Genomic DNA, 26,259 nt, shown 5'->3' with positions numbered 1-26,259 from the left:
GGTAGCACAGGACCTGGGGAAAGCCCAGGCAAGTGGCTGCCCTCACAGAATGGCCACAGCACCTGGTGGACTTCCTGTTCACCCAGCTGTCAACGCTGAAGTTGTGAATGGAACTATTAACTGTTACTGAATGTCAATTCAGGAACCTCTTTGCAAGATATAAACACTGTTCAAAAATGTAAGTCTTTTGTCATTGAAGACAGGAAAGTATGCTCTTGTATACTTAAAAAATTAAAAATAATGAAGCAGTCTTAAATAAAATCTGAAATGGCTCCACTAACCTTTCTCTTTTTTTAAATGTTATTTTCTATTTGCGTCAAAACATATACAGTATTTATCCATAACATAAAAATGATAAAAATTAAGACACCGAAATAATACATTTTTTATATATTTTCTCCCCCTCCCCAAAAAAGTAGGAAAAAAAGAAAAAGCCTGACTAATAAACCTATATCTTTTAATTAATTAATTGCAGTTTACATAACAATCTTAAACTATAACGAATTTGGCCGGGTTGGATGGGGAAGGGGGGGTGGGGGGCATGGGGGTTGGAGTGGACGCTGCAGGTAAAGTCGTAGCAATAAAATCCATGAAGGGATTCCAAACCTTATCAAATTTTTCTGGTTGATTTCATAAATTATATGTTATTCTCTCTAATGGTATACAATTTAATAATTCCGTTCTCCATCTGTTCAACCCCACAGTATCACCAGATTTCCATGTTACAGCTATAGATTTATTTGCTATTGCTACACTTTAACAACTTATTTTGATAAATATCTAACTTCAATTGGGAAATATCTCCCAATAAAAATACTATGGGATCCTTCAAAATTTGCGTCTTCAAAACTCCTCCCAATAAAATACTTGTATCCTTCTAAAACTTATCTACCTTTCACATTGCCAGACTGCATGTATATAGATTCAAGATGAAATATGGTCAAAATTATGCTATGAAAGTGTAACTAATACAATTAATGTTAGATATCAAATGGTACAATATAATTTTTTACATCAATTATATTATACTCCATATAAATTGCATGCACTTCATTAGAATTGTTCTGATCAATGTTTAAGATGGAAGAAAGAAGTAGGATCTTCACTAACCTTTCTTTTGTTAGTGTTCTGCATTGATGACCTTCTTGATGTTCTCACTCCAACCAAAGTATAGATGGTTCAGCATCAGATGGTGTTATTGTCTCTGTGTTACTTGGGAGACTTCTTAAATAACTTGGAGTTGCAAGATTTAAATAACAGAGGAGATTTTACTTACGGATGCCTTCCACCATTTCAGAAAAATTCACACACACTCTTATACATATACATATGCCCCACAGTGGTGTACTACAGTGAGAAGGTTGCAAAATAGTTACAAAATATTCTTATGCGGTTACAAAATAGTTCACATTATTCTGACTATATAACATCCCACCTTCTCAAGATAAAGAAAAATGTAGTGTTCTTTATCACATTCTTTCAAGTGCAACTTAAGTAACTGAACTTGTACGCTAATTTATTTACACAACTATTTTTAAATACTTCTTGTCGATATCACATTGGTGGCAGTATGTTGCTTTCCTATTTTGTGGACTGTTGGGCTTTGTGTTTCTGGTACATGTGTAGGTGATGTAGCTTGTTGTGCTTCACCTGACAACTGCTGTGTTGATGTTTCAGTATAAATGGTCGTGGTCTCTTCACTTGATACCTCACGATATTGGTGTTGCAGACTTTTCTGGTATTTCTGCTACATCACATCTTGTGTCGGCCGGATGTGAATTCTGTTCCTCCTCAGGTGATTGCCAGAGTCTGTCTCGACAATGTATGACCTTGGTGTCTCAGTTACTCTGATGACCTTTGCTGGGGTCCAGGTTTTCAATATTGGCTCTTGAATATGCACATGCTGCCCTCTAAAGAGTTCTGGCAATGTTTGTGAATGTTTGTTATAATGCTGACATCCTTCTTCATGCGTGTCAGCCAGTCTTCTGGTTTCATTCTGGTCTTCTGGAGGGTGTATTTTGCTTGGCAGTATTGTTTTATATCTCCTGCCATTTAAAAGTTCTGTCAGGGACTTCATCTCAGCCCTTAAAGGTGTTGCTCATAATGATAGAAGAGCTGGGTATGGGTCTTCTTTTGTTTCATGACACTTAACTAGTGTGCGTTTCACAGTTTACACTTGTCTTTCAATGAACCCATGACCTTTGCAGTAGTGTGAGGATGATGTAATGATTACAGACCCATACTCTGCAGCTAGCTTTCTGAATTCTTGTGATGTGAACTGTGTTCCATTGTCACATATTATTTGCTGGGGTATTCCTTGTTCAGCAAGGAGTGCTCTCAGTTTTGAGGTGATAGTTGACACTCTCAGGTCTTTCACCCTTTTGACGAATGGAAACTTAGAGTCTTGATTCTCAGTGAACAAGTCTGGTCTCACTGTGTGCATGGAAGGTACTTCTGTGGAAATCATTTCCTTTTTTTGTTGTATGTCTGTTGATGCTTTTGGATATCTTCTTCATCTGGATCTCATAATTGACAGAGATCAATTGCAACTCCTGGCAGCTGTCCAGACATAGAATTGCTGTCTGTCTGCATCTACCACGTTGAATGTACAAAGGATGTTCTTTCCCTTATGGCAGCCATTGATCTTAGCTCTCCCTAGCTGCTTGATCATGGGTTCACCATAGGCTGTTAATGTGACATTTGCTGTTTCCAATGCAGTCTTTTGGATACCCTTTTATTATGTTCTCTGGGAACACCTGGCAGTAGAGTCTGAGTGGAAGGATGTTGCTTTGTGATCCAGTATCCAGTTTCACCTTTAGGTTAAAAATCGTAGGCTTGTTCTGGATTGTCCTTTGTATTTGGATCCTTGTGTGCAACTCCCTTCCTTCTTTCATCTCACCCGACATCTCGTGAAGGTGTATGGATTCCATGTCCAGTATCTGGGTGTCGGAGTCCTCATTGTTGTTTCCCTTTATGTGGTGGATCTTCTTTTTGTCTTTTTTCTTCACTGGTATTACTGTTTTCTTCATACCAGACTTGCACATCTTCGCCCAGTGGTTTGCTTTACCACAGACTCTATATTCAGAACCGTATGCGAGGCATTTATTTCAGTCTTTAAAGGGGTGTTGTCTGCCACACTTCCTCAGGTCTTGGGGGTTTGCATTTTTCTGACTGTTCTTTACAGCATCAACTCTTCCTTCTCTTTGCTGTGGGTGGGTCTGCATAGATAGGGATTTCATTTGCATTCGCATGGCTTCGAAGGCTTTGTCTGTGTCTATAGCTTCACCTCGGGATGGGCACTCCCCCATATTAGTTGATCAGCTAATCTTTCCTCTTGTCCTTAAATCTGCATTTTGCAGCAACAATTTTTAGTCTAGTGAGGAAGTTATCAATGGTATCACCAGTCTCTTGCATTAAGCCTTGAAATTCATAGTGTTCAATTCTATGATTAGACCTGGGTTCAAGGAGAGAAACAAACTTTGCAAATATCTGTTTTGGATCATTTTTCTCCACCTCTGTACGCTGCCAGCTATTAGTCAAGGCCTCGGTTCCCTGTGCAGATAAGTATATAACTGACTTTCTCCTCTGCTGGTGCATTTTTAAAATAGCTTTTGAATGCTAAATTTCACTTCTGCTGAAACATTTTAAATGATTCAACAATGTCTTAAGCCTCCCAGTTCATCACTGGGTGAACTGCTGTTGCTCCAGCCATTTTTTTCAGTATTTTTTTTTCTTTTCCCCCTTTGTATTTCAGTGATTTGCAATCAATCGTATGGCTTTATTCTTGTTCTCTTATACCACTGCCATTATGTAATGCCTCTGTGTTACATGGGAGGCTTTTGAATAACTTATAGATGCAAGAATCAAAAGAGACTTAACCTACTGATGGCTTCCACTATTTCAGAAAACTGTTCACACACTCCCATATACATATACATGCGCTCCACAGTGGTCCACTACAGTTACTACAATGAGAAGGATGTATTCTTACACGATTGCAAAATAGTTCACATTATCCTGACTATATAACAGATGGGGATCATTTATTGGCTCTACAGAGCTGACACATACTCGGAGGAGTTAAACAGGAAAGTCTGCAGATCCTGGAGTAAAGTGCAGTACACAAACATGCTGGAGAAACTCAACAGATCACTTACCTGTTAAAGAACCTAGGCCTGAAATGTTGGTCACCCTTTACTTCCTATGAATGCTACATGGCCTGCTGAGTTTTTTCCAGCACATTTGTGTATTGCACGTACATAGAGAAGCTCAATCACACTTGAGCAGGGAGAGATCCTACATAGAAACAGGTCCATTGGGCCAACAAGTCTACTCTGCTGCCCTGCTCCTGGTTGGGACCTTGGTTATGATACAACACTTCACAAGGCTTGCACTGTTTCCAAAATTTTCTCAACACTCTATATGGAAGTGCAGGGGAGGGTGAACTCAGCAGCTTACAGGAGAGCTACTGTATGAACAGTTTGCATGTGTTTATGACTGATGACATTACTCCTTTTGTGTTCCCAGTATGGTGTTCCTGTAATTAAATATAATCGAAAGGGCTTCAAACCCAGACCAAGGCAACTGCTCTTGATGCAGACAAAAGCATACATAGTTGAAGAGGACAAGATCAAGCAGAAAATTGAATATGTGACTCTCAAAGGTAATAGACTCCAGTCAGTTCCATCATCAAACCACTGATGGGTGTAGAAGGAAAGTGGCCCTTCTCCCTGCCCATTTAGGAAAGGTGCCAACTCTGAGTCGGGTGCTGCAATGTGTTGCGACACTTTGCACGATTTCATCAACAGCTCTTCCAAAGTCTTTGGCCTTCAGCAGCAGGAACATGGGAATACTAATCCCTGAAGGTTTTCCCCTCTAAATCACACACCATCCCAACCAGAAATGTATCACCAATCCTTCATTGGGTCTCAGTTCTGGAACTCCCAACTCAACAGCACAGTGGGGATACCTTCACCACACAGGTGGCAATAGCTCATGGAAGCAGCACATTACCACTTCCTCAAAGACAACAGGGAATGACCCATAAATGGAGCCCATGCCAGCAAAGCTCAAACCTCCGAAGACTGAAAGGATTGACGATCATAATGGGCTATAAATTAAATAACTATTGCATCACTTTTGTAGAATGCTACCAGTTCATTCAGAGGATAGTTTCTCCAGGTATTTTGCCCTTCCGCTTCCATTTTCATCCAATTTTAATGTGAAGCTATGGAGTGTGATTGTGTATACTGAATACTGCAGCTACAGACAGCTGGCTCCAACAATATCTGTTTTTCTGTCTTGTTTAGGTGTGTCTGTCAGCAACCTGAGCGATGGAGTTTTTGTTATCCACGTGCCCTGTGAAAACAACAAGCAGAAAGTAAAGATTCTGTTCAATCCTATTCTGTTTCATGCTTAGGGTGACATTGTGAAGATGCCGATGTTGTGAATCAACTGACCATTTAAATCTGTGCTTCTGTTTCCGTGAATCTTGAAGTTAAATATTTATTTTTTTTTAATTTAAAATTTAAATGCAGACATGCATCACGGTAACTGGCCCTTTCGGCCCACAAGCCCGTGCCACCCAATTACATTCCATTAACCTACAACCCCTGTACATTTTGAATGGTGGGAATAAAACAGAGTGCTTCTGGAGAAACACATGCAGACACAGGGAGAATTCACAAACTCCTGACAGACCACACCGGATGTAATAGCGTTGTGTTAACCTCTACCCTAACCATGCTGCCCCATTTCAGATTGAAAGGCAGTGTCTATTATCAGCATTGCCACAAAGAAAATGTGTGGCACAAGCCCTGATGAAAAAGTCTGTAGACAAAAAAAAACAGATGCATGTATCAAACTCAACATTTCTGAAAGCCTGGAACTCTGTAGAAAATGAAATTAGAAAGGAAATTAAGAAAACCATGAGATCATCTGAAGAAGTACTGAGAAATAAAAGAGAATCCTACCAATGAGCAAGAGTAATTGTAGGGCATGTAAGGGATTGAAAATGGTTGGAGACTGAGACTGTGGCGAAGGCTCTCACTGAGTTCTCTTCCCATTGCGTTCATGAAAAGAAGGGGGATGATGCTGATGTTCATTTTTCTTTTGGACTGTTGATTTAAAAACATGGAACAGAGATGGGCCTTTCACTCACAATGTCTCTTCAAACACAGCAAAATTGAACAAAATCTCTTCTTCACATATCCCTCCATTCCCTACATTTTCATGTCAATCTAAAAGTTTTTGAAATGCTACATTGTATCTGCTTCTAACACTTACCACTCTCTGTGTTTAAAATAAAACTTGCCCGCATATTGCCTTGAAACTTTTTCCTTTGATCCTAAATGTATCTACCTGGGAGAAAGATTCTGACTGTCTCCCCTATATATGTCCCTCATACATTTTATACTCTTCTCTCTAGTATTCGCTCAGTCTCCACTGCTTCAGAGATTTGTTGTAATATTGGGGTGACAATAGCAAATACCAGCAGACATCTGTTTAAGGTGACTGGAGGGAAGTTTATGGGAGATGTCAGAGGTATGTTTTTTTACACAGTAAGTGATGGGGCCTGGAATGCATTTCGGGGGTGGTGGTGGAGGCTGATACAATTGAGACATTTAAAAGACTTAGATAGGCACATCGATGCAAGACAAATAGAGGGTGATGCATGTGAGTGAGGTAAGGAAGGATTGGATTGTTGTAGAGTAGGTTTACACAAGTTGGCCAAACATTATGGGGCAAAGGGCCTGTACTGTGCTGTTCTATATTCTATTGGTGAAATTCCTGACGAAGTCTCCTCTAGCCCTTCCGTAAAAATGTGGGCCTCAAATGCCCTGTATTTGCCTCTCCTTCATTACCAGTGTTCCTGCCATCCCCTCCCACCAGGTTTTACTGCACTAATATGTATGCAGCCAAAGCTCATCAGCTGCCCAGTGGGTGCCAGATACTTCCTCAGGGTTCCCACTTAGAATAGACCAGGAGAAGCATCCACTCAGTACTGGGCCATGACTGCATGTCAGATAGACACTTATTGTTATTGATGCATTGGTGGTGATGTCAGTTTCAATTTAGCTTGCATCCTAATTAATGATAATGAGTTTATTGTCATATACATTGTACAATGTACATATGAGCCAACATTCTTACTTAGTTTAAAAAAAACATAAAGTACACATTAAATTAAAAAGCGATATTATGTACAAAAGATAGATCATAAATATTCAGTTACCATTATCCAAAAAATGGTGTTAGAATGGGATAGGCTGGCCTTTTAGTGGGGTCGAGTAGTTTATGATTAGTGTAATAATTGACACATAAATCCCAAACCACTCAATACCCTGGGGTGCTCTTTTAATCAGGTGCTCCCTTTCTTCCTGGTTCAGGAATGTGAATGTATCCAGTGCTGATATAATGCAGGTTGTGAGATGACTTGCCTGGGGCTGCTATACATGGATAAGCCATGAGTGCTGTGGATCTCAGTGAGGCCAAAGGCAAATAAGATGGCCTTTAGTCTTTCTCCAGCCATAGAAATGCACTGTGCAGTACAGGCCCTTTGGTCTCCAGTGTTGTGCTGACCTAATAAGCTACACTAACTAGAATTCCCCTACTGTAGTACCCTCTATTTTTCTCAACTCCATGTACCTATCCAAAGTCTCTTAAAGGATGCCATTGTACCTGCCTCCATCACCAGTACTTACTCCCAAGCCCCCTCGCATTAGTCTTTTAAGGCCTGGGGGGGAAAAAACCTCTGGCCATTCACAAAATCAATGCCTCTCATCAGCTTATACACCTCTATCATGCCCCCCTTCATCATCCACTGCTTCAAGGAGAAAAGACCAAGTTCATTCAATCTCATAAGGCATGCTCTCCAATCCAGGCAGCAATTTTGTAAATCTCCTCTGAACTCTCTCGGTAACATCCACATCATTCCTACACTGAGGTGACCAGAACTGAACACAATATTTTGTGGGGTCCATCTCAAGTTTTATAGAGTTGCAACATTACCTCATGGTTCTTGTACCTGATCCCATGATTTATGAAGGCCAATACAATGTACGCCTCCTTAAGAACATTATCAACCTGTACAGCAGTTTTGAGTGTGTCACAGACCCCCAAGTCTCTCAGTTCGTCCGCCCTATTTAGAGTTCTCCCATTAACATTGCATTGAAATTTCAACTACCGAAATGGACAGTTTTCTGGGTGAATTTCATCTGCCAGCCCAGCTCTGCATTCTATCAATATCCCTTTGTAATCTCTGGCAACCCTCCAGACTATACACTACATAACCAACCTTTACGTCATCTGCAAATTTGCTAACCCATCCTTTCACTTCCTCATCCAGGTCATTTTAAAAAATCATAGAGGAGGGGGTCCCACAACAGATCCCTGCTTTTAGGTTAAAAATAGAAAAACAACATTAATGAAGTGGGTGTGCAAATTTCCAGCCCAATAATCTCGAGGCATGTTATGGCCATGTACGTTCTTATGTTTCATTTAAGTTATCACTCAGTCAGAATTTCCATTCCTGTGCATGCTTCCTGTAAAGCAATTTAAGTCCAGAGCATGCATCAGAACAATCCCCCACATGACTTCCGACTTCTGTTTTGTTTTCCATGTGGTGGGAAAAGGCTGATTTTTCACTCCGCTAACAGTGGAGAGATGAGGTAATTCAATCATGAGTTCATGTGTAAACATGTTTTCCTATGTGCTACACATCATGGATGTGAAACACATTGAAGATCTGTGTTAGACGTGAAGGTAGGAGGGGTTGTCACTCTCCCTGGTACCTCACTGCCTGTGTCTCTCTCGTACATGCAGGGTGATGTCATTCTACAATGTGATTACATCTTTGAGACAGTGACCAAGCTCTGCACAATGGCCAGCAAGCAAAACAGCTTCAAAATTGTTCAGGGCAGGTGAGCAAAGACATTGCAGAACAAAACACCAGGACAAAAAGAGTAAATTGTGATAGGTGATCAGGCAGCTAAAACATATGTTGCCTTGAGGTTCAGGCGATCTATCTGAGGTGTGTCACTGTATGTGGAGAGACACTGTTTCCTTGGATGGTGCTGAGAATAGGCTGCTTGTTGCTGACTATAATAACAGAACAGGACACTCAGACTTAACGTCAGGAAGCAATTTGATTCTTAGCAGAGCCCCATGGTTGGACTCTCTTCCCAAAAGTTCTTTGAATGGAGAAATTAATTGAAGGAGGAATTGGTAGAATTTTGTTAGGTGTGGGAACTGAGGGCTACAGACCAGAGTGGATTGAGTCATAATAGAGTAAATGGAAGGGTTATGTTAGTGCGGTGGTTGTTAATGGTCAGGCAGCCAGTTTTGGCTCAGAGACTGGTTCGAATCACACTGGAGAATTTAAATCCCAGTAATTCAGCAGGAATTTAAACTGGTAATGGTAACCAGGAAACCATCCAATTTTTGTGAAAACCCTTGTAGTTTGCTATTGTCCTTCTGGTGAGGAAATCTCCAGACCCATCAAGGGGATTAACTCTTAATTGTCCCCTCTGGTCAGGAGCAGACAAAGATGGGCAGTAAATGCTGACAACAACTGCCAATACCTATACCCACATGCTGTGAACAAATCCCTGTAGGATGTGGACCAAGCTTGAGGAGGGTGAATGGTCTTGTTGTATTACTCTATCCACCTCCCTGGGACTTCCACAGAACAAGGTTGTTCCCAAGTTGTCTCTGTATTTTGAAGGATTGATTCCTGCTTTGCCACCAAACAGGTCCATTGATTATTATTGTGCCTTTTGCTGGTAAACTTGGATCAGAGGTTGTTCACTGTCCAGATTGGGGACGGCGTCTGTCGAGGGTGGAGTTGGCATCTGTCCAGGCTGGGGATAGCACTTGTCGAGGGTGGGAATGGCACCTGTCCACGGTGGGGACAGCATTTTGTCTATGGTGGGGGACGGCACCTGTCCACGGTGGGGACAGCACCTGTCCAGGGTGGAGGGGACAGAACCAGGAAAGTAATGCTACTTTTATTTCAGATGTTGAGCACCAGTAGTACTTCACTTTTGCAATGTGATATAGGGTTTGTTTATTTGTCATGTGATAACTAGTACAGTGAGAAAGGTTCTTCTGCGAACAGACCAACAGGTTGTCTCTAGTCTTACATACAGCCATCATAGGATTGCTATGGTAAGGACAATCAGTTTGCCCCATGCAAGGGCAGCTGTCATAGGATTTATTCAGGAGCTCGATGGCTGCAGGGAAGACACTGCCTTTAGCTTCTTGGTGTGTGTTCTCACACTCTTAAGCCTTCTCCCCAAGGACAGACAGAAGCAGTCACAACGGTATCCTTCACAGAATGGAATACAGTTACATTTAAGGCGATCATATGCAGTAGCACAAGTTATGCTGGTAGTCTTGAACGGCAGAACAGTTATCTCTGTATTCTGGATCAGTACTACAAGAGAGGAGGAACAAAGAATGATGTTAAGCATGGGAGTGGTGTGAGTCGTTAACATCTGAGGAAATTAATGAGGGATGTGCGACATGTTGTACACTGTTCTAAAGGACTTACAAATCCACATAACAGATAGTTTAAATGTGTTTCAGTGACGTGTGTTTATGCATTTTCCCATTTCAGCCTGAAATTCACAATTGAACCGGGAAAGGAGGGTATTGTCGATTTCACGTCTGGTCACGAGTCACAGGTCTTCAAGGGGAAGAATGGTCACCTGATGGTGGTAAGACTGGGTCACTATTAATGGGATGAAAGATTTGGCAGATTTTCACCAACAGAGCTAGTTCCCAATCTCTGCAGAGAAATTTCAAATAGTGAAGGATAAGATCCCACTCTCATTCATCTCCTCTGGCCACTTACACAGAGCATTGCCAATGACATGCCTGGTGCTCAGCTCCTGTTGCAGATACCACTGAGGTACAGAATTGCTGGAGGTCAGATACCACAGATGGAATTAGATTTGTGGGCGATGACAGCGTGGCTGTGCAGCATTTCAAAGTCAACAAGACCGACATAAATGGAACAAAAAGGGAGATCGAGATATTTTTTGCCTCATTTGTTAGGATCAGAATTGTCCTGCCCTTGAGTTGTAGTGGGAAATATCCCCATCCTATTGTTTAGTTTGGATTCAGCCTTGTAACTTGGGCACAAGAGAGTCTTCACAACTACTATCAAATACAGCCTAATTTATTAGCCTCCCAATAACATCAAGAGTTTAATATACTTATCAATGTCAGGGAAACTCCAAGATGCTGAGCTCCTTCAATCTCTGACTCCGATATTGCACATGATCTCAGTCCAAGGAGAAGTAGCAATGAGTGAAAAAGTCCTGGACATTTTGCATCCTTCTGATTAAACCCAGGACTTTCCCATCAATTGATGATACCAATTTTACTTGGGGCCTCATTCGAAATGATGCACGTCCTATTGTGTGCTCACATTCCCTCTCATGTCAGTTCATCAAAAGTGCCCCTTTGAACTATCCACATTAGTTATGTGACCCTAGGCTGTTAGGCTGTTCTAACCAGGCTGTCTGCATGTCACAATTAGGAAAGATCATACATTTAAATTTTCGTTTACAAGGGTTAGTTACTTTTTAAATAGGAACTGGATAAATGAGTAAAGTGTAGGACAGAATTGTTTGAGACACATAATGAGTGGCCTCCTCCTGTGCATTGAGTGGACTCTAATCTTTCCAGCGGGAAAAATTCCGCAGTTTCTGAAAAACTGAAATGAAAATGTCCAAATACTTAATGGGTCAAGGCAGCATCTGCGGAGGGAGCAACTGACTACCATTTCAGGTCCACGTCCTTTCAGTAGAATGTCCTTAAGCTATCAGAGAGCCACAAAAATCCTCTGGTGCTGAGGTTGAATCAGTCTGGATAAGCAAGCCAACTGCACCTCTCCATTCTCTGCAAAATTCACTGTGTGAATTGTCCTCTTCCCGCATCTGTGTGGGTTTCCTCCTACTGTTCAAATCAAACCGGGGATTTGAGGTCAATTGAATGTAATTGGGTGGCACGGGCTTGTAGGCTGAAAGAGCCTGTATCCGTGCTGTGCGGTATTTTAAAAAAAATTTAATTAAAATATTTTTTTAAAATGCTCTCCTTTCAGATGTTTGTCAACTCCCTCTTGAAAACTATGGTTGAATCTGCTCTGCCTGTACCCCATAAAGATTTTTAATTTTAATGATATTCTGGCCTGTGAAATCCATGCCACCCAATTAACATACCTTTTTTTTTTGGAGGGTGGGAGGAAACTGGAACACCTGGAGAACACGTCTGCAGGTCACGGGAAGACCGTGCCATATTCAAACCCTGGTCACAGGCACTGCAATAATGCTGTGCTAACCGCACGCCAACTGAACCTATGTGTCACTTTGACAACCACCTCAATTCTGCACCCTCCAGTCCTTACCCCTCTGCCAATTTTCCAACTGTCTCTTCCCTTCAGGAATTTAAACACCTTCATCAGACCAATTTGCAAACTTTTTTGTTCCAAGGAACATGATCAGAGCTTTTCAGGTTTATTAATATAACCAAAGTTACTCATCGCTGGAATCATGTCTGTAAATCTCTTCTGTACTATCTCTGAAGTATCTACGAGTCTTAAAACACGTCTTAACAAGTGTTTTATAAAGGTCCATCACGACAAACTTGTTTTCTACTCTCTCCCTCCGTTTACAAGGCCCAGCATCCAGTTCGCCTTTTGAACCATTTTATTACTCTGAACTCAACTTCTATAATCTCTCAACAGTATATTTCTTGTCACTTTTCCACCAGCTTAGCTATACCTACTTGGCCTTCTACACTTTGCTGTCTCCTAGTTTTGTGTCATCTCCATATTTAGAACACAGTTTGAGTCACAACCACCCCTTGCCAATTCCCCTATACTGCACCTACCTATCCAAATTACTACTGTTTATTGTTACAAAGCCAATTAGCAGTCCCTACTGCTAGACCCTTTTATTCCAGACCCTAACTCTACATGGTAAGCCTATTCTACAGGACATTATTTTAAAAAAATAATTAGAAGCTCCCAAATACCACATTTCACCATTAATCCGCTCGGTCCCTCATAATCCACATTTCTGATCTTTTCTGGGCAATAATATGCTTCTCACAATGAGGTGAATAGAAGAGCACTCTATTGGCCTTGATTTCTTAAACCAACAATCTGCTCTGCTTTGTTAATTGTCTTTAATTTATTGATCCATAACATTAAATTTTTAAAAAATATTTACATACAGTACGGTAACAGGCCATTTCGGCCCACAAGTCCATGATGCCCAATTTACACCCAATTAACCCCCAGTATGTTTTGCATAGTGGAAGGAAACCAGAACCCCTGGTGAAAACACACGCAGACACAGGAAGAACATACAAACTCCTTACAGACAGCATGGGATTCGAACCCCGGTCCTAATCGCTGGTGCTGTAAAGAGGTTCCACTAACTGCTACGCCATGCCACCCCTTTCAAAGTTTTCTAATTTGCAACAAGGAACCTCAAAGTTGAAACAATTGAGGTCTAATCTGGTGAATTTCTACACTCATCACACAATGCTTTCTGCACCTGAGACAGCGTTTGATTCCCAATCAGAGAATCCTCTTCACTTTACATGGTTGTCTTTACTGAAAGGCAATGAGGGGGTAAAACGCAGGCAAGGTGTGCAAAACTAGATGTGTGGAAGTCTCTTTGGATTGTAACAAATTTTCACCCTTTTCCTTTTGCAGATGACTCCAAGGGTAAAATCTCGATGACCTTCGTGATCATTCATCTCTTTGTTTCAAAGTTCATAGGAAATATAAACATGCTGCGTCTCAAAGCCATTAATTGTATAACCCTGTTACCACTTAATGAGGCATCACCATGATGACCTGCTAAATGTTGTCCTTCCACCAGTGCATTATGTGTCGGAGTCATGGACCTGCCCAATTTTGTCACACTGCCGTGCCTGCTAACAGAAGGAGCCAGGAGTGGATTGATTCAATGTGGGGGAAGATTCTACTCCGAAGTTGTCCCAGACCTGCTTCCCAGATCTCAGAAATCATTCTGTTCCATTTGGCTTCTCTGGGTGGGAGGAATCTGCAAGGTTTTTAGCTGCAGATTACTGTACAGCAACCTCCCTACTGGGTAGGCTGAGGGATGGATGAGGAAGTACTTTGCTGTCATTTTAATGGTTTTTCAATGTCAACTGGATTCAAATGTAATCAATATCAAAACTGGAGAAGTAATGGGCCTTGTGGGAACCTAAATTGCAGGAGAAATAGGAAGAATCAAAGGTTAAGCGAATTATTTAGAATGGTAGAAAAGTGAAATGCTGAGAGGATCAGGCAGCATCTGTGGAGAGAGAAACATGGTTAACATTTCAGGTCAGAGACCTTTCGTCAAATAAGGGAAAGTAAAACAGTATGTGGCCCAGAGAGGATTCCATCCATGGAGCAGGAGGGAATTAGAACCAAACCTGAACCTGCAGTCAACCTTTGTTCAACTGGTTCAAAATGCCAGCACACAATTTTTCTCCCTTAAGGTCTGCTCCCTCACCCTCTGTTCTCTAAGTTCTGAAGACTATTCATCAATCAGACTGGGGTTTCTTGCCCCATATTCCACCCAACAAGGAGATCGTCCACAATAACCTCTCAGACACTTTTGTTCTATCCCCTCAGCATCACTTCTATATGTCAGGGAAGCCGAATACTCTGGTTAACGTCTCGTTACTGGGTTCTCAGTCCCCCAAGCTGTATGCACCCTGCCCCACATTATCAAAACCAACTAGAACTAGGGTCACTGATTACAAATTGCTCAGAGAAGATGGGGATGAGGTAAAGTTTTTCTCAGGCTTGGGCAGTGAAAGCAGAGTCTTTGAATAGGCTTAAGGCAGAGGGAGGCAGATTCCTGATAAACAAGGTGTTGCCAAGTTACTTAGATTACCCAAAGGTCTGAATAGCCTGCCCCATTCACATGGCTCTACACTTCTTGCCCAAGGTGGCCTGCCTCACATTAGTACCTCTCAGCTCCAGCAGACTCAAATGCTGACTGTATGCTCATTCTCCTTGTGTCTGTATTGGGCTCCTCACACATCTCAAAAACATACTGGTTAGTGGATTAATTGGCCATTGTAAATTACCCCAGTCTTTCCAGTGAGTGGTAAAATCTAGGGGGGGGGGGTGGAAAGAGTTTGAGAATATTGAGGGGTAAAGAAATGGGATTTATGTAAGATTAGTGTCAATGGGTTGGTGGTCAACATGAATTGTGGGCTGAAGGACCCGCATCTCTTATCAACTTCATGACCACTAATATGAATCCTCTTTTACCCAGGAGTGTGGCTACTTTCCTCTAGGATTCTGGAATAGTGACGAGTTATGGGAATGTCCTGAAGCTAAAGGTCAATTAAAAACCCCTAAACAATATGGGACATAACCAGTCGAGAATGGACTCACTGATTGGCAATCACCCTGATCTCTGGCACGGTGTGTGTGGAGTTTGCAGTTTTTCCGTGACCCATGTGGGTTTTCCTCTCTTATCCCACAGTCATGATGGTTAGTTGGTTAATTGGACAGTACGTATTGCCGTAAGGAAATAGATGGGAATGTGAGAATGTAAAAAAAGGGAGTGGATAAACAGGTGCTTGATGTGGTCAAACAAGAACATCGCTAGATGCTTGGCTCAAGAGCAATACACAAATGTGCTGGAGAAACTCAGCAGGTCACGCAAGCATCCATAGGAAGTAAAAGGCTGTCAAGGCCTGAGGCTTTCATCAGGAATGTGGAAAAACTGGTGAACGTCTGAATAAAAAGGTGGGGGGAGAGGAGCACAGGCTAACAGGTAAGATCTAATAGATGGATACAGGTGGGTGGTTTTACAGACCCAGAGGACCCCAAACCCCAGCAGCAATAGAAATTCACCAAGACAAATGGTTACTTAAACAAAAGTTACTTATAACGTTCTTTAAACATAAAAGATCAAACTTTAACATATTACTATTAACTTAACTCCCTTTTAATTCTAAGCACACATGTAATGTGTATACAAGTTCAGAAAAGTTCTTTGATTCAGTCCAATCTCATACCTCCAAGTTCACCATTTGCAGGCAATTCTTATACTGTGCACAGAATTTAACATTTATGAATGCCACCAGGCTTTGGTGCTTAAAAGGTAAATGGTTACCACTCAGGACAGCTCTTGTCAGTTTTCAGAGATATGTTGCTCGTTTGACACAAACTGATTCCTTTTGATCAGCCACTTCAGTGTCTTGCTGAAGAAACTTGCCCCATCAGGGTTTCCCCGATGATAACCTCTTTCTTTCAGGTCACCAGAGTTCCTTTTTGTTTCCCTTACTTCAAGTGAAACATTGTACAGCCAGCCATCTCCTCTTGCATGGACCACAAGGGTTTTGACAAGGCTGAACTAAGAACTCACAACCCGTCATCAAAATGGGGTTTTTCTGCCAGCTTGTCCTGTTCCAGTCCCAGCTGAATTCTCTCTCACTTAGAGAAAACCACATGACCTTCTGAGAACAGCCAACTGCACTCAGACAGACTCCTGCACCAGACTCAATCTTCCGAGTCCGTTCATCTTTTGCTTTCCAAGACAATAATCCATTACTCTACAGCAGGTCCAATTAACACCTACATGTGAAGTTTCTATAGGCATTCTTCAAAGTTTTTGCAAAGACACTCGGAGCATGAACTGTCTGGCTTGAACAGAGCTCTGGCATTTTAAATGAGATCTGTGTTGAAATGTTTGCATTTTTTTGTGACCTACACTAGAAAGCCTGCCACAACAGATCTCCTTTAAAACCTAACATAATCCATCACAGTGGGTAAAAGATAAAGAAGCTGAAAAGTATAGGGAGACAGAGCCAAAGGTAGCTCTCAGCTTCCTGACGAAGGGCTCAGGGTAGAAACTTTGGCCGACTTTTACATCCAATGGATGGTGCGTGATCTGCTGAGTTTCTCCAGCACTTTTTTATTGATGTGGTCAGCAAGGATCAAGGGTTAGCCGGTTTCTGTGCTTTAGTACACATATAGAAAGCTGCAGTGCCCATTTTAACCTGGTGCACATTTCAAACACAGCATCACAGTTCACCCAGCTCTGATGCCTTGTTCTCTCCTTCCCCCAATGGTTACTAAGCCTCACCCACAGCAGAGGGTCAGGTGCAGTAGGAGCCTGAGCAAATGGAGGTGCGTAGAATTCCCTCCCCCAAAGTCCCTCCATCTGCTCCCCCAGACCTCAATTCTGCCTCTTGAACTGCTTTTAACCGTCTTTCCAGGAATCTGATGAACATGGGCTTGATCTGAACTCGAGCATTATCTGGAATTTTTACTTTACAAATGGCAAACAAGTCCTTGTAACCAATATATTTTCCCGAGAATTCCTTCCCTAAAGACTTCTCCATCTTGCCCTCCACAGACCTTGGACCCTGTTGAATTGCCTTTAACAATCTTTATCTCAACTGTCCAGAGGTTGAAATTTGAATCCCTCTAATTAACTACTGCTTGTGGCACAATGCCTGGAATGCATCAACTAGAATGTCAGCCACAAGGCATTGCTTCAAAATTGTAGATTGAGATTTAGAAGGCACAGGGGCTTTGCATCAAGTTTAATGTGTGAAAATGTGACAAATAAATATTACAGCAGCAATGTTATTGTATTAGAGAGATTGTGTACAGGATGATGGTGTTATAAAACTTCATAGAAAAATAAAGTCATGCTTTCTAGAATGATCTTCGAGCAGAATTATTAGGTTTAGGAAATTAGAAGTTGTTTGCCAGCCTCTGTCCAGTAAGGAACTTGAACTAGTACCGGTGGTAAGTGGGAGCAGTTTATACAAGATTGGGGGAAAAAAATCTGCTGGGGGGGGGGGTTGCACTTGCTGTTTATATGGGAGGCCTGAACTATAAACACTGTACCCTGTAATCTCTAAAGATTGTTATCTATTGCAATAGATAACAGATTCTGGGTGGGCAACTCCAGGTAAATTTACTGAAGCTCCATTTTCCTTGTCAATTCCACACAAGCTCATGCCAAAAAGCAACAGTGATGGTTCAATGGATCATCTGGAACAATCGATCAATAACAAAGGCAAACATTGCAGTAGGGTGGGTTGGGAATAGTGTTAAAGACTGCAGATGTTGGGGCTGAGTGCATATACTAGAGAAACTCAGGAGGTGTCCCAGCATCCATAGAAACTGGAAGGGCAATCAATGTTTCAGGACTGGGCCCTTCATCAGGAAAATCTGGTACTGTCTGAATAAAAACAGGGGGAGGGGGAAGAAGGAGGAACACAGGCTAACAGGCAAGAGGTAATAGGTGGAAAGGTAGGAAAAAAAGCTGAGAAGAGATAGGAGAGAGGGCAGAGGGCCAAGCATGATGGCACAGTTGGTAGAACCACTGCTTCAGTGTCAGAGCCAACAGGCTACAGCAGGAGAGACTTTGGAAATGCCCCAACATTAACACCATGTAAGCATTCAGATGAGCTCTTGAATTACTTCAGCACAGACCTAGTGCTGAGATGAGATTAATGTGCCCGCTCTCAGTGGAGGAGTTGGGACAATGGCCCATTTTTATGCTGTGTAACTACATCACCTTCAATGACTTGGGCCAAAGGTCAACAACTGGAGTCCTGATCCAACAAGGCCAATATCAACTATCAATTTCACCAGAAATCTCAGAGGGCGAATCAATACAGGGCAATACTTGGAGAAGCTGCTGCATCTCAACTCTTGCTGACAGATGGCTGAGAGCTCAAACCCCTTGCCAGATTGCACAGCTGCCCAATGAAGCCTCCTAGCCAAGATAAAGAACACCAGATATTGCAGCTACACTATAGATTCAGTACTGTTTGACATTCACCCATCCATTCTAACATCCACACGCACCTACTTGTAGGAGATGAGACACCAAAGGTACTGGAACAGCATCTTGCTTTGTGAAAACTGGCAGTCGCATCTGCCCAAAAACTCTCTGCATTTACCAAGCAGTGCAAAGCCCAAGCAGTTTTCCCAAATGATATGAACAAGCTTGGTGAAAAGACAGGAATAAAATTTTATTTAACATATTCACAACTCAATGCTTAGCAGTTTTACAGCAAGCAGAACATTAACAAAGAAAATAAATGCAAATATGCCTGTACAGTTCAATGAAATTATATTTAAAAAAATTCAGTCATGGACTAGACTCACAGGTATTTTTGTTGAAATACTGTAGTTAAAATACTAAGTTACCCAGATATGCCCATGTTATTTGGACAAATTTCCAACTCTGATCTGTTAAATAAAAGCTTTGGTCCAGTGAGATTTACAAGATCTCAGACCCTATAAATATACAATCAATGCCTCACAATTAACACAAAACCCACACCTTGGTCAAACCGTGGCAACAGTAAATCTCTCATCCAGTGCGATCCCACAACATTCTCTGCTCACAATCTCTGGAGTCACAGCAACTTCCAATCAATCGGTGTCTTCCCTGCTTTCTTCAACAACTCATTTGTTCTGGAGAAGTGCTTACAACCAAAGAAGCCTCTATGTGCAGAGAGTGGAGATGGATGAACTGTCTGCAGCACATGGTGACGTTTCTGTAACAAAGAGGGAGACAGTGGGTAAAATCTGCAAGTAGAGAATTATCTGTCTAAGAATCTTTCACACTCCAGGGGTACACAAGGCAAGTATATGATAGTTATAAGGGATGTTATTTATCCATGTTAATAACCAGCTTCATGGTCTAGAGAAACACCATCTTATTTTTCATTGTACACTGCAATATTTACGGTATGAACGACAAATAAACGCAACTTGACATTATATCACAGGACAACGCTTGCCATCAAACCATTGCATCCACTGTAGGGACGTACATTTAGGTCCTCTGGTTTGGTTATCAGCTCGAATGGAGTTATGGAATCTTTAGTTCAATCCCAGTATGGGATATAACTGTACAGGCATATTAGCATTTATTACACATCCCCACTGCCCTCAAGGCATGCTTTCTGCTTCTACAGGGAATTCCAGGATTTTGATGCAATACTGAAGCTCGGAATCACTTCAAGGAGGCAATTGCTAGCAGTGATGTGCTCACTGTCCTCATCCTGCCAGGGTCGAAGAGGCAAATACTGAGTGTTCCTGCCAACACTCATTGACTTGCTTGGTGGGCTTTAGCCAAGGTCTTTGATTGGGCATGTGAAATGACGGCATATTCCCCCTCCCAAAACCATGGTAGATGAAATGGTCACTTATTTCACTCCTGTCATGACCTTTCCCCAGAGCCTGTCCATATAAGTGAATACATTTCCTAAGCAATTTCAGAAAATGCTAGGAACACAATAGATCAAGGAGCATCCATGGAACAAGCTAACATTTTATACCTTTCTACTTTGGTTTCCAGCTTCTGCAGTTTTTGATTTTATTTTCTTTGAGCGGTTAGCACAATGTCTCTACAGCGCCAGTGATCAGGGTTCGAGTCCCGCAATGTCTGTAAGGAGTTTGTACGTTCTCCCCATGTCTACATGGGTTTTCTCCGGGGGCTCCAGTTTTCCTCCCACCCTTCAAAAACATACCAGGGAGGGGTGTAGGTTTATGGGGTGTAAATTGGGCGGCATGGACTTGTGGGCTGAAATGGCCTGTCACCATGCTATGTCTAAACTTAAAAATTTAAATTTAAAATGCTAAAATTTTTTGATGACATCCCCCCAAATGCACCGACTCGTACTTTGCTGACTGGCACTCCCTGGGTTATGAATATCCCCACAACTTATGGACAGCCTGGTAAACAAACCCCAATAATATTCAAATGTCTGATGTACTTGCATTTGTTCCTATAAACAGTATAACTTGTTCCTCTCCCTCCCCTCCCGTCTTGTCCACTTTCATTACAATACTAAAACCATGGAACATTACAGCACAGACAAGGCCCCCTCAGCCCTTCGACTCTGCTGAACCATTTTTTTGCCTAGTCTCTGACTTGCACCCAATCCACATCCCTCATACCTCTCCCATCTGTGTACCAGTCCAAATTCTTCTTGCATGTTAAAACTGAGCCAGCATTCACCAGTTCACCTGGCAGTTCATTCCAAATTCCCACCCTCTGTGTGAAGAATTACCCCCTTATGTTCACCCTATACATTTCCTCTTTCACCCTTAACCCATGGCAACTGGTTTGTATCTCATTTACCCTCAGTGGAAAAAACTTTTTTTTTAAACTCTGTCGAAAACCCTCATAATTTTTAATGCCTCTATCAAATCTCCCCTCATTCTTCAACACTCCAAAGAATAAAGTCCTAACTTGTTTAACCTTTCTTTATAACTCAGTTCCTGAAGACTGGGCAACATCCTAGTAAATCTTCTCTGCACTCTGATATCTTTCCTGTAGTTAGGTGACCAAAACTGCACACAATACTCTAAATTTGGCTTCGCTAATGTCTTATACAACTTTACCATCACATCCCAACTCCTATACTCAATATTTTGATTTATGAAGGCCAATATGCCAAAAGCTCTCTTTACAACCCTTTCCAACTGTGATGTCACTTTCAGGGATTTATGTATCTGTATTCCCAGATCCTATTGTTCTACTGCACTCCTCAATGCCCCAACCTTTAGCGTGTATGTCCTTTCTTGGTTGGTCCTTCCAAAATGCAACACCTTACACTTGTCTGCATTGAATTCCATCTGCCATTTTTCAGTCCATTTGACCAGCTGGTCCAGATCCCTCTGCAAGCTTTCAAAACCACCTTTGCTATTCACAACACCACCAATCTTAGTGTCATCTGCAAACTTGCTGATCCAATTTACCACATTATCATCCAGATCATTGATATAGATGACAAACAACAATGGTCCCAGCATTGATCCATGAGGTACACCACTAGTCACAGGCCTCTAGTCTGAAAAGCAATCTTCCACCACCATTCTCTGGCTTCCCCCATCCAGTCATTGTTAAATCCAGTTTACTACTTCACCATGAATACTGAGCGTCTGAACATTCCTAACCTCCTATGTGGGACCTTGTCAAAGGCATTTCTAAAGTCCATGTGGTGAACATCCACAGTTTTCCTTCATCAACTTTTCTGGTAGCCTCCTTGAAAAATTCTACAAGATTGGTGAAACATGACCTACGTGCACGAAGCTAGGTTGACTATCCCTAATCAGCCCCTGATTATTTAAATATTTGTATATATCCAATCTCTTAGAACACCCTCCAATAATTTACCTACTACTGACGTCAGGGTCACTGGCCTATAATTTCCAGGGTAACTTTTGGAGGGTTTTTTTTTTAAAAAACAATGGAACAACATGAGCTACCCTCCAATCCTCTAGCACCACACCTGTGGCTGAGGACATTTTAAATATTTCCACTTCTGAAGAAACGTGGAATTTGATTTTCAAGTTGGTTAATACCTCGTCTTTATGTGCCCATCACTCCCTCCTACAATTTAAAGTAGTCCATAGAGCTCACATGTCCAAAATCAAATTATCCTGTTTTTATACAGATGTATCTCCTCATTGTGATAGGTGCAACAAAGGAAATGTTCATTAATTCATGTTTGGGACATGCCAGAGTCTTGAGAAATACTGGAATTAAGTATTTCAAACTTTTTCTGTACTTTTTGAAGTTAAATTTAACCCTAATCATTTAACTGCCTCATTTGGTATTGTTGGAGAGAGGGGCATAACTCAAACAGCATCTAATTTGCATGTATTAGCTTTTATTTCTCTTATGGCTAGAGAGGTGGTGTTGCTCAGATGGAGAGACATTACCCCCACCTACTCAAGCTCAATGGCTGCACAAAAAAAATGTCATGTTTACATTTAGAAAAGATTAGATGCTTAATTTCTGATTTAAATTTTCAAACACTGGGGACCTTTTAGGAATTATTTTCAGAATCTCGGATCTGATATGAATGAAGAAGTGTTGACTAACAAGGTAATTTATCACTTTGATAAGGAATTCTTTTTTCCTTTACTTGTCAAATACCTTTGTTTTGGTAGTGGGTTTAGATCTTTTCATAATAAAATAGTACTGTAATATATTTTATGTAATTGAGAAGGCAAGGTACTTGGTATGATCCTAGTATAATGTACTATTTTTTGACTTTTAATATGTATTCTTTGATGTGGGAACTTCAATTTCAATAAAAATATTGAAAAAAAATTCCACCAGACCCCCAGCAATTTCTATACTAGCCTCCCTCAATGTCCAAGGGAATATCTTGTCAGGCCCTGGGAATTTAACCACCCTTATTTGCAGGTGTACAGCCCATATCCTTTGCAGTAAAAACCACAATGCTAGACAATAGGAGCTGGAGTAGGCCCTTCGGCCCGTCAAGCCAGCACCGCCATTTTACAGATCATGGCTGATCACTACTATCAGTACCCCTTTCCAGCCTTATCCCTATAACCCTCAACTCCTTTGCCCACTAGAGTCTTATCTAACTCTCTTTTGAACATAAAAAGCGAATCCGCCTCTACCACCCTCTGTGGCAGAGCATTCCACAGATTCACACTTCTCTGCATAAAAAAATGTTTTCTCATCTCCGTCCTAAAGGGCCTACCCTGTATTCTTAAACTATGCCCTCTAGTCCTCGTCTCCCCCATCATTGGGAACAAGTAATCCGACTTCACCCTGTCTATCCCCCTGATAATTTTGTATACCTCAATCATGTACCTCCCCCCCCCATCCTTCTAAACTCCATCAGATACAAGTCCAGTTTTTCTAGCCTTTCAGCATATGTCAACCCCGCCATCCCTGGAACTAACCTTGTAAATCTGCGCTGCACAGCCTCTATAGCTAGTATGTCCTTCCTCAAAATTGGAGACCAGAACTGGACGCAATACTCCAGGTGGGGTCTCACCAGGGCCCTGTACAACTGCAGAAGGGTGTCTCTGTTCCTATACTCCAATCCCCTCTTTATGAAAGCCAACATGCCATTTGCCTTCTTCACAGCTTTCTGAACTTGCATGTTAGCCTTCAGTGACCGGTGAACAAGTACACCTCCCCACTCCCTAGCTTGTCTCCATTTAAATAATACTCAGCTTTCCTATTATTGCCCCCAAAATGGATAACCTCACATTTGCTCACATTGAACGTCATCTTCCATTCAGCAGCCCACTCCCCCAACCTGTCCAAGTCCCTCTGCATTTTCCTGACATCCTCCTCACACCACCACACAGTTTAGTGTCATCTGCAAATTTGCTCATGTTATTAATAATCCCCTCATCCAAATCATTTACATAAATTACAAACAACTGAGGACCCAATACCGATCCCTGCGGCACTCCACTCGTCACATCCTGCCATCCTGAAAAAGACCCGCTTACTCCAACCCTTTGTTTCCTATTTCTTAGCCAATTTGCTATCCATGTCAGCACCTTACCTCCAACACCATGCTCCCTGATCTTGCCCACTAGTCTCCCGTGCGGTACCTTATCAAAGGCCTTCTGGAAGTCCAAATACACTACATCCACTGGCTCTCCCAAGTCCACCCTCTTTGTCACATCCTCGAAAAATTCCAGAAGGTTAGTCAAGCATGACTTACCCTCAAGGAATCCATGCTGACTAGCCCTTATACTATTATTTCTGCCTAAGTGTTCTGCTATTACTCCTTTTATGATGGACTCCAATATCTTCCCCACCACTGATGTCAGGCTAACCGGTCTATAATTTCCCGTTTTCTCCCTCCCTCCTTTCTTAAAAAGCGGCACCACATCAGCCACTCTCCAATCCTCAGGGACCTCCCCCGAATCTATGGAACTTTGGAAAATGTCGACCAGTGCCTCCACAATTTCCATAGCAACTTCTTTAAGCACCCTGGGATGCAGCCCATCAGGCCCTGGGGATTTATCAGCCCTCAGTCCCAACAATTTACTCATAACCTCCTGCTTCTGGATCCGGATATCCATTAGATCTCCTACTTCCTCAGAAAAGTTCCCAAGTCTCTTGATACCGTATGACCACTACCCCCTAACTGACCATAACCTATATCCTCCTTGGTGAAGACAGTTGCAAAGTATTTGTTAAATTCCTCAGCCATCTCCTTGTTTCCAGTAATAATTTCACCCTTTTCCATTCTTAATGGACCAATTTTAGACCGAACCAATTTCTTCCTCTTCACATATTTAAAAAAGCTTTTGCTATCCTCCATTATATTATTTGCTAATTTCCTCTCGTACTTCATTTTCCCCTCTCTTATGACTTTCTTAGTTACCCTCTGATGCTCTTTGAAGGTTTCCCAATCCTCTAACTTCCCACTCCGCTTCGCTATCTTATACTTACTCCCTTTGGATTTGATATTGCATTTGATTTCATTAGTTAGCCATGGCTGCCATTTGCATCTCCTGGAGCCTTTCCTCCACTTTGGAATAAATTTGTCCTGAATCCTGTGAAAAATGTCCAAAAATACCTGCCATTTTTCCCCCAGTTGTCCTCCCAGCTAGTGTATCTTTCCATTTTATTTTGGCTAGCTCCTCCCTCATAGCTGCCTAATCCCCTTTATTTAACTGCAGTACAGATGCTTCCGACTTCCTTTCTTTTTCCCTTTCTAATTGCAGCTCAAAAGTAACCATACCATGGTCACTATTCCCTAATGGCTCCCCTACATCGAGGTCACTTATTAACTCTGCGTCGCTGCACAGCACCAAGTCCAGAATCGACTTCCCCCTGGTAGGTTCCTTCACTAGCTGCTCTAAGAAAGTATCTCGTAGACATTCAATAAACTCACTCTCTTGTGTTCCTGCTCCCATCTGATTATCCCAGTCCACCTTTATGTTGAAGTCCACCTTCATGTTGAAGTCCCCCATAATTACCGTATTGCTACCACTTTGACATGCCATTCTTAATTCCTGATTTATACTTCTACCGATATCTGAGCTACTTTTCGGAGGCCTGTAAATGACCCCCATTATGGTCCTCATGCCTTTACAATTTCTTAATTCTATCCAAACAGACTCTACCCCACCTGTTTCAATGCCTTTCCTTTCAAACACCTGAATTTTATTTCTTACCAACAGAGCTACCCCACCTCCTCTTCCTAACTTTCTGTCTTTTCTATAGGACGTGTACCCGGGAACATTTATTTCCCAATCCTGCCCTTCCCGCAGCCATGTCTCCGTTACTCCGACAATGTCATAACCTCCCATTGCCATTTGCGCCTCAAGCTCATCCATTTTATTCCTTACACTCCGTGCATTCATAGACAATACCTTGATACCATATCTCCTTTCTCCCTCCACCTTTGTTCTCGATGCACTTGCCCCTACACTCCTAT

The 26,259-nt window shown here is 41.9% G+C and overlaps 2 protein-coding genes across 2 annotated transcripts in view; one reads left to right on the top strand and one right to left on the bottom strand.

The window, feature by feature from the left end:
* myo1ha (myosin IHa) overlaps positions 1-17,703 on the top strand; it is an 86,444-nt gene extending 68,741 nt beyond the window's left edge. The window contains exons 27-31 of the mRNA XM_069932707.1: positions 4,528-4,663; positions 5,310-5,380; positions 8,824-8,921; positions 10,619-10,718; positions 13,730-17,703. Of these exons, the coding sequence (XP_069788808.1) occupies positions 4,528-4,663; positions 5,310-5,380; positions 8,824-8,921; positions 10,619-10,718; positions 13,730-13,756 (432 nt within the window). The 3' untranslated portion in view covers positions 13,757-17,703. The remainder of the gene's footprint in view (positions 1-4,527; positions 4,664-5,309; positions 5,381-8,823; positions 8,922-10,618; positions 10,719-13,729) is intronic.
* A 1,378-nt stretch (positions 17,704-19,081) lies between these two features.
* Positions 19,082-26,259, bottom strand: part of unga (uracil DNA glycosylase a) — a 34,561-nt gene continuing 27,383 nt past the window's right edge. Inside the window, exon 7 of the mRNA XM_069932706.1 lies at positions 19,082-19,575. Within this exon, the coding sequence (XP_069788807.1) occupies positions 19,435-19,575 (141 nt within the window). The 3' untranslated portion in view covers positions 19,082-19,434. The remainder of the gene's footprint in view (positions 19,576-26,259) is intronic.

Source organism: Narcine bancroftii, chromosome 4 (genome assembly GCF_036971445.1).
Source record: "Narcine bancroftii isolate sNarBan1 chromosome 4, sNarBan1.hap1, whole genome shotgun sequence".
Taxonomy (NCBI): Eukaryota; Metazoa; Chordata; class Chondrichthyes; order Torpediniformes; family Narcinidae; genus Narcine; species Narcine bancroftii.
The sequence above is the reverse complement of the archived record's forward strand: the minus strand, read 5'-3'. Positions and strand labels throughout refer to the sequence as shown.